This window comes from Microtus ochrogaster, chromosome 18, assembly GCF_000317375.1.
Source record: "Microtus ochrogaster isolate Prairie Vole_2 chromosome 18, MicOch1.0, whole genome shotgun sequence".
NCBI classification, from domain to species: domain Eukaryota; kingdom Metazoa; phylum Chordata; class Mammalia; order Rodentia; family Cricetidae; genus Microtus; species Microtus ochrogaster.
In genome coordinates, this window is record NC_022020.1 from 43569319 (window position 1) to 43578802 (window position 9484).

The 9484-nt window shown below is 43.6% G+C and overlaps 1 protein-coding gene across 1 annotated transcript in view; it reads left to right on the top strand.

Annotated features, from left to right (window-relative positions):
- Window positions 1-9484, top strand: part of Megf10 (multiple EGF like domains 10) — a 149523-nt gene that overhangs the window by 121688 nt on the left and 18351 nt on the right. The window contains exons 14-16 of the mRNA XM_013349584.2: window positions 4808-4954; window positions 6103-6237; window positions 6710-6838. Of these exons, the coding sequence (XP_013205038.2) occupies window positions 4808-4954; window positions 6103-6237; window positions 6710-6838 (411 nt within the window). The remainder of the gene's footprint in view (window positions 1-4807; window positions 4955-6102; window positions 6238-6709; window positions 6839-9484) is intronic.

Below are 9484 nucleotides of genomic sequence, written 5' to 3' on the forward strand. Positions count from 1 at the left end.
CCTGTCTGTCTGTCCATCTCTCCCTTGATGGACAGAAGGCTGAGTCTCTGAAGTGAGAATGCTTCAGCGAAGCCCCCAGGTTTTCCGCTCTGCCCCGCAGCCTGCTGTTGGCTCTCACCCAGGGCTGGACTAGGGCACACAGTGCTTGCCCGCTTGTCGGTCTTACACAAACGGATATGAACCTCTCTACTTTCTGTGACTGAGGGACTTTTCATCAAGAGCCAAGAAAAAAGTGTGATTTAATAATCACAAGTTGGGTGTTTCCATGCCCTCTGCTGGCATTGTGGTTGGGCACTGGGAGGGAGGAGATAAATAGTGCCAACTCCAGCTAAAATATGGTCAGAGGTGGTACACTGGTGAGAAATTTGCCTGTACTGTCTGTGCCATCACTTTGAGGACAATGTTAGAGATGAAAGAAACTAGCAACTTTATCACTAGACACCACGTTCTTCTGCTACCCCAATTATCAATAACAAATCTCTCTCTTTTTTTTACTCTGCCATGTATTTAATAGATTGCTGCAGACATTGAATCAAAATCATTTTCTTTATTTTCCAGCATCCCAGCTATTGCAATATTGGCACGTTGAGGACAAATGAGATGTGGATTTGGGGCTAAATCTTTGAGAGGGGAAATAACGACATCCTAGATGATTTATTTACTACATTCATGCAGTCACAAATGCCTAGTGAATGTGGGTTTCACACTGAGGCCCCTGGCTTAATGCATCAGGCATTAAATGCACGAACATTTCTTTAGTGCTGCCTAGCTGAAGTTTATCTCGGTCATTCAGCCATTGCCTAGCAACTTGAGAAGGCTATCAATGGGCTCTTTGTCCCCGGTCCTGGCAAAAACAGTCCCTCGCAGACCTCCTTATCAGCAGTGGAAAATTTATCAGAAAGAAGTGCTTCCATTGAGCAAAACTGCCTTCAAATAGAAACCCACCCTCTTCCCATTTGCCCCCTCTTCCAAATATTTAAGGAATCGGCTAAAGAAACAACTGATTTTGAAGAGTTTATTTGTTCCGGATATCCCAAAGAAATCATCTTATGGTATCTCATTATTTTTCTATTTCTCTTTAGTACGGGGTAACAGCTCCCAGCACCCAAAAGTTTGCCTTTCTGATCCAGAAAGACAAAAGTGCCCCCACACACATGTGAACTATGTGTTGGCTTCTTCCTGTTCTAGCTACTTCTATTCTTCTGCCCCCCCCCCAATTCAGGGCAAGTGTCTTCCCACTGCTCACACATCCTCTCTGCAATCACCCCACAGGCACACTGAGACATCACCTCTGTGAATCGAGGCATACCGGCCCTCAGGGCCAACCATTATTCTCCATGTGTGTTAGGTCTCAGACAGGACAGTCGGGCTCTCTCGCTCTCCCAGCTGGCAGAATGAGTTGTCCGGGATAGGGTCAGGAAAACAGAGGAACTTTCCATCTGCCTCTCCTCCACCCGTCTCTAGAATTCTTCCTCCCCTGCGCTGGGTTGTGTTCAGTGCCTTCTCGTCCTTCTCACTTTCACCCCCTTCATCTCAACTCGTCACCCAACTTTTTGTCTTCAAGACTCATGTCTTCCCACGTTCATCCACTCTCCCATAAAGCATGAATTCATCTATGCCACCCCTCATTGGGTCTCTGCAAGCATGGTGTGGTGCAGGGGTGGGGTCTCTCTCTCCACCTTATGGTGCTCTTAGCTATTCTCTATGAGCCCATGGCTGGCCACACGCTTCGACTGGTATTTCGAGTTCCTAAATTCCAGCTGTTCCCAACTTTGGCAATTCCTAGAAGATTTCTGCATGCTTCTTGGGACTCTGAGTCTTGTAGCTACTGTTCCCTGAGCCTAGAACCATTTTTCCTCCTCCCTTGGTCCAGGTCACTAGACAGAGTTGGGGGCGTGTCCTAGGGCTTTATCATTTGGAGTTAACTTGTTTTGGAGTTTATTATCTGGAGTTAACATTTTTTGTCTCACCAACAAGTCAGACTGGCTAGATTCCTAGAAGGCATATTATCTTAAGTTATTTTTCATCTTTGGCAAACAAGGAAACAAGAATATGTTTCAGAGGACTCTCTCAGACTGGGCAAATATGAAAGCAATAGAAATAAAGAAAGGAAGAGGTGCTATAGCAAGCTTACAACTCTTTTAACACCTTTTCAGCTTGGAACATGCCTCACTGCAGGGTTGTGTCCTTACGCAGCTCACAGCCTCAACCTGAGGCCAGGAAGCGATTCAAAGAAACACTCAGTCAAGATTTAATTGTGACTCTCATTGCCTAAAATTTTATAATTAGGTATTTACTTCTTAGACTCTCAAAATGTGTGCCTTCTTGCAATATTAATAATCCCTAGAGAAAGAAGATCCCCGCTATAATAGAACCAGCTTTGTGTGCTTACCCACTAATCATGCTAACCTATAATATCCAAAGTCAATGTAGTGGCTATTCTTGGTTGTCAACCTGACTGCATCTGGAATTAATCTAAAACCCAAATGGTTGGGTACACCTGTCAGGGTTTTTTTGTTTGTTTGTTTTTTTGTTTGTTTCTGTTAAATTATTTAAAGTGAGAAGAGCCCACTTTAATCTGGGCCCCGCCTTCCGGTAGCATCCTTTATAAAGGACATGGAAGAAAACCCTTTGCCTGCTTGCTTTCTCTCTCACCAGCGAGTTCATTCCTTCACTGGCATTAGAACCTACTTCTTTGAAATTCAGGAGTACACTGAGACATTCAGCTCTGTGGACTGAACAACTCCTGGATTCTTGGACTATCTGTTGGTAGACAGCCATTGTTAGACTAGCTGTATCACAGCCTGTAAGTGTAATCCACTCTAATAAGCTCCATATATATGCATATATATATTAGAGGTCACACATACACACACACATGAATGTATTATATCAATTCTGTTCCCCTAGAGAACCATGTATATAATTTTGGCCTGAAACATATTCCATTCCATTATGGCTGAATTTAAGTGTAATGTGATTTGACCAATAATTGATAAATTAAGACACCTTAAGTGGCCAAGTCTTGTGCTTCAAACCCCACTTCACATTTAAAAAAAATATTAAGAAATCAGAACTAATTTTCAGGATGGTTATAAGGTTAACTGCTAAATTATTTGGGTTCTACTTCCTCGGGCTTCTTGTTGAGATTAGCCTGAATGGATCTGGGTCAAAATGCTGAGGGACATCTGAATCTATGAAGCAGGTGGTCCCTTACCACCTTGGCTGTCAAACAGGAGCCTTGGCTTACAGTGAGGATGGAAAATCTGAATTCCACTTGAGGAGAAAGCCCCAGGCAGGTTACCCTTGATAGTTCTTTCTTCAGACACAAAGCAAAGCTTATATTTGCAGCCTACTCCCAAGTTCACTGCTGCTTGGAATGTCTTGCAGTTCTGTATGGTATAGGTATTAGCTTAAAAAAAATCACCTGAGACACCATGGCGCTTCATAGTCAGAGAGTGTGGAATTCGCAACTGTGTCTCAGCTTTCCAAAAGACCTTAAAAAGTAAGATGTGTGTATGAACACAGGAAAGAACAGCAGGTCCGTGTTTTATTTATTTATCCTGTGGGGGACATTTAGCCGCCACTCATCAGCTTATATCCGGAACTGTTTTTCTCTGGAATCAAAGTCTGTTGCTAACCTGAGTGAAGACAATGGGATTGTGCCTCTAGGCTGGCCTTTGCCAAGCTAAGGACTTTGCTGGGGGATGGACACGGAGACAGGAAAAAGCAGAGATTTATCATTTTAGAGTAATGGCTTTATACCAGCTGGTGACATATTTGAGGTCCTCTACAATGCCTTCCATAGGAGGTTCAGGGCACCATAAATGTGGTATGGCCTACCCATCATCCTCCAGGCAGGGCCGCTGTGAACTTTCTGGAATCCTGGATTGAGCATGTCCTCGCTTGTTCTCACTTGTTCTGATGCCAGCGGTCACCAGTGTAGCCCTGGTCAGAAGTCTTCCCTCTGCAGGTGAAGGGTCTGAGAATCTGATGTAGCGAAGAGATCCCTGTTGGATTTTAATACAAACTTACAGAACCCTCTTTCGCCTCCATCGATGCCTGGCTTTATTTTCATTCCTGCAGACCTAGCTTCCTGTAGAAACTGGTTCATTGGGTCATGACCTGACATAAGGTTTCTTTATTTCCCAAACAAAAACTTAAATAGCTCCATACGATGTCATAGCAGCGACTCAGACAATAGCACATATGTGGCATTGGCCGGGATAGTCTGCCTCTATCTGTGCAGATAGAAACAAATTTTTTTTAGGAATGAAATTGGTGATGCGTATGAGCACATCAGCGTATCCCGCACAATACATCATTGAAGTACTTTAGGATTGTGTTTCCTTGTTTACCCTACCCTGTCCCCAGTAGGGATGCCTTCATTTAATCATTTTGTGCTTTGTCTGATTGTTGTACCCTTTGTTCATTTCTCTGTAAAAGCAAAGAATGGGTGTGGGGGGGGTGGTGGATAAATAGGAAATCAATAGTCTTTTTTTTTTTTTTTTGATAAATTTTGCCTTCAACAGACAGAGCCCTCGGGCTTCCCGATGCTCCCTCCTATTAAAGAAGAAAAATCAATTCAGTGAAAGTATTTTCTCCTTGGCAGCATAGGAGGGAATTCTGGGTATTCGTTAACATTTGAATGACTCTGTGTATTGTAAGTGTGTTTTAAGCCTGGTATCATCTCTGTCCAGTGCTCTCTGCACAGTTGCGCTTGCGCCGTCCTTGAACCCCATTACGTATTAGCGTCCTTGGATGCCCGCGCTGCACCCTCCTCAGCCCTGCCCCGTGTGTGTTTCAGGTGTGCACTGTGACAGCGTGTGCGCCGAGGGACGCTGGGGTCCTAACTGCTCACTGCCCTGCCATTGTAAAAATGGGGCTTCTTGTTCTCCTGACGACGGCATCTGTGAGTGCGCACCCGGATTCCGAGGCACCTCTTGTCAGAGAAGTAAGTGTGTCCTAGGGGATGGTCTCTGTGCCCCTCTTCCTGCGTGTAGATCGGTCTCTGTTCTACCGTTTAGTTTCTGGTGATGTTTTGTGGCCGTCAAGGACAGAGCAGTCCTTGAAGAGCTGTCACTGTCCTCAAATGACACTTGCCCAAGAACTTTATTCTTTTCAACCTCTAGGACGAACTTAACAGATGGGGGCGTTAACCCTTTCTTCTCAGTGATGATTTCATTACCTCGTGGGCCTCATCATCAGGGCGCGATTCTCATGTCTTCCTCAGAGGGTGCAAATGGTGTTCCAGAAATCCACTGACCTGTAAATATTTTATTCAGCAATTTGGCATCAGCCTCACCTCAATTACCAGAAGTTAACATCAGCCAAACCTCGAGGCAATCATACATCTCACTAGTAAGCTGAAAGTCAGTGCTGGGGAGAAAGCAGACTTCAAAGTTAAAAATGGGGCTGTTGATGCTGCTTTGTAGAAGCCTCGAATTAAGAAAAGGTCTGTGAGATTTTACTAAATCTTTCGGTAAATGTAATAAAAAAAGTTATTACACACACTGTTGTAATTTCTCAGATCAATTTCTTTTGTCACTAAGAGTTCAATGCAGTCATTCTGTATTTAAATTCAAATATAGTATTGGAAGCATCCAAATACACAGCATTTTGTATACTTGTTCTCTCTAACCATAACCGTCAACATGTACTTTTTTGGAAGGAGAAAGGTCTTTGAATTTTGAGCAGCATTTTATTTTATTTTATTTGCCAGTCACAGTTCTTAAATAATAAAGGACCAACAAATGGCTTGGTAATACTTAATTTGGGCATTGATATTTGAGTTTTTTCTTCATTTCCTTATTCATTTAACAAATGTCTTTGAATCTCTGGTCTAGACCTGGCCTTGAGCCGACCACAGGAGGATAGACCACAGTGAGGTCTATCCGTGACATTCCCTCATGCCAGTGAAATTCGGAGATTAGTGGCTTCCTTCTTTGTTAAAAGCTGCCCTACTTGTTCCACACCTAAAAAAAATCCTCATTATCATTTTTTTTAAGTTTTCTTATTTCTCCATTCTAACTAGACCTCTGAGTGGAACAGGAGATAGACCCAACTCAGAAAGGTAACTATGTATTTCCATTCTATTTGCAGTCTGCTCCCCGGGGTTTTATGGACATCGCTGTAGCCAGACATGCCCACAGTGTGTGCACAGCAGCGGGCCCTGCCACCACATCACAGGCCTGTGCGACTGCTTGCCTGGCTTCACGGGAGCCCTGTGCAATGAAGGTAAGCACCCAGGCACTCTGGAGAGCCTTGGGGAGGATCAAACTTCCTGAAGCTTCTCCTCAGACTTCCCCACGGCCACAGGTGCCACCACCAGCTCTGGGTAATTCTGAAAATGCCCCTAGCATTGGAAACGCCTCCTTGGCATGACACTCCCTTGGCTGTGTCTTATGATGTCACTGGAACCATCCACTCATGAAAAGTCAACGTGAGAAAGGATTTTGATTCCCCGAGGGAGAAACCACAAGTCAGAGTTCTACGAAACACCCCGGTTTCTTTTTGAGATGTCAGAATAAGGCCTTTGGTTTCACGTGTTTGGAAAAGTGAGCCTATCTGCGATTAGCATGCGTGGATCTCTTAAGTGGAGGCAGGCCGGCAGTGGGTGGCTGGGTGTGACCCTGGAATTTGTCTCCCATTCTCAGGGTTCTGTGAGATGGGTTCCAACTCTAGCTGACTGAACTCCATCTGTTCACAGTGTGTCCCAGTGGCAGATTTGGGAAAAACTGTGCAGGCATTTGCACCTGCACCAACAACGGCACCTGCAACCCCATCGACAGGTCCTGTCAGTGCTACCCAGGCTGGATCGGCAGTGACTGCTCTCAGCGTAAGTCTTGTTGGAGAACACCCAATCCATTTCCTGTGTCTTAGGATTGAATGGTGAGAGTTATATGGTCAGCAAAGAATATGTGACCTTGAGCATCTATTAAAAGTATTATAGTTTTAAAATTAAGATATCTGTACAACGACCTATCAGAATCAACCAATAAATGATGTGGCTCTTTGGGAAAAGCCTAGATTTGTAAATTTTTTTCTTATTCACTGCTCATTGACTCTCTATTCATTGATTTCTTTTTATATATATATACAAGGTTCTGTGTAGCCAAGGCCAGCCTCAGACTCACTATGTAGTCCAAATTGACCTTGAAGTTTTGCTCTTTTTGCCTCCATATCCCGAATACTGGGATTACAGTTGTGCACAGCCATATTTGGTCTTGTGTGGTGCTGGGAACTGAACCCAGGGCTTCAAGGATGCTAGGCAATCACTCTACCAACGAGGCCATATCTCTATTCCTGATATCTATAGATTAAAAAAAAGTAGATGCATTTAGAGATCTTTTTTGTCGTGTAGTCATCAGAAAATTTAATAGTGGAGCCATGAAAAAGTAGAATCAAAATGATATGGATCTTAGAAACTTTCTGGGATCCTGGGCAGACTGACTGCCTTAGCGCCCCTCACATCTTGTCCTGTGTCTTGGCTCCCCAGGTGCCTCTCATGCTGTTCTTCAGATGGGGGTAGCATGACCCTAAGAGGAATTCTGCTGATGGCTTTAGGCTCCCCGTGACATAAAAAGAGGACAGTGGCCATAAGCCAGACTTTGAAAGGCTCGGTTAGCCACCTTCACAAAGTGTTCAGGTTTTGACCAAGGACAGCATATGTCTGCCCTTCTACGACCCATCACAGCCTGCATGGCCCGTGACCAGCTCATACTGAAGCCGACACTGCACATATGATAGGTCAAGGAAGGACTCTGATACTACATGGTTTGCAGGCCATTGAATTCAGATTGTAGGGCTATCAATCTGCAAATATTAATTGGTGAGGATATATTTCTGTCTGAATGATAGTTTTATTTTCAACCATTCAGGCTCTCCCCTATTCCTGAGATAAGTAAGCCTTCAGTGAAGGGAAAGTTTGTTGTTATAATTTCATAGTTTGTGTTTTAACCTTTTGGGGGGTGGAACTTCAGAAGCAATTGCTGTCTATTCAAATCTGTGCATGGAAGGCCTCTGATTCAGGCTGGCCCAGGAGCAGGTTGTGGACTAGGTCCTCAGAAATGAACATTCGGGGCTTGGGAAGGAAAACAAAAATGCAATGTCATTGCTGGGACACGGTTGGTGGAATTTGATCCTTGAACACGTAGTCTTTATTTTGGAAGTTGGTCACTTCCTCATTTGAGGGAGGAATGTTCTGGAAGGAACAAAAATGGGAACAGCACAGTGAATGGAGACAATAGCATGGCTTGTCCCCATAATCGCTCTGGAGGAAACTGATTTATTTGGCAAGCCTTGCTTCTCCTGGGGACCATTGGTTTCATTGATTCCCTATGGGCCCATCTCAATATTTCTTCTTGGCTGATCGCCAGCTAGTTTCAAAGGAGGAAAGTCCTTCACCATGCAAACAGAGACTTGGAGATCTAATGGGATGCATTTAAAGGGCCACATGGTCTTGGCAAAATGACTATCGGAAGCCTTGTCTCTCTATTTACCTTTATGGATGGAAAACTTAAGTGATCTTTATTTCCAATCTCTGATCACAGCTGACATGGGAGTCAAACCTGCTGCAAGGGACAACTTAGAAAAATATGCTCTGGGCAGAAGACAGTTCATGAAGGTTTATTAAGCATTGTTAGAAGTAGCCTGTTTGGGGCTAACGAGATTACTCTATGGTTTAAAGCTCTCACTGCTGAATCATGAGGAGCAGAGTTTGGATCCCAGCACCCTGAAAACAAGCTGGGAGGGTTGTCCCATAAACACTTGTAACTCCATCCCCAGTGCCCTCTTCTGAGATCCATGTACACACAGGTGTGCATGCCCCTGTACTTATTATACACACACTCACTCACACACATAAACACAGCTAAAGTAAATAAACACAAACATAAAAGAAATGGTTTTAGGGGAATTGGGTGGAGGAGAACAAAACTAAGCTTTTCTTTTTATAGAAACTGGTTGTGGGGGATAGAGAGCGTGATATGCAGCAACGAGGAGGTTGGACATTGTAATTGTCTTCACACTGAGCCCTACAGTGGCCTTTAGAGTGAGGCCGTGCATATGTACCAAATAGCAACTACCACTATGAGCCTGTGTGACCTTGGATACGCTCCTGTTAGCCAGGAATGAATCTAAGCTCTTCATCTTTAAGAACGTCTTCTTAGACAATCCATCCTAACACTCCTATGGACCATGAATTTCAGCTGTTATTTTTTTTCCTCATTTTTGGGTCAAAATGGCACATATGCTTATGGGAAATACTTCAGATTCACTAATTTTCTTTATTGCCCCATGTTTTCAATTAGATAATAAGATAGAAATTTTAAGTAGTCACCCTTTTAATATTTTTTTAAAGCTGTAGTAGAAATAGAATTGTTTGGGGGATTGAATTAATTATTTTGCCCATATTGGTGTGGCTTTCTTTTTTTTTTTTTTTTTTGGATTTTTGAGACAGGGTTTCTCCGTAGCTTTTGGTTCC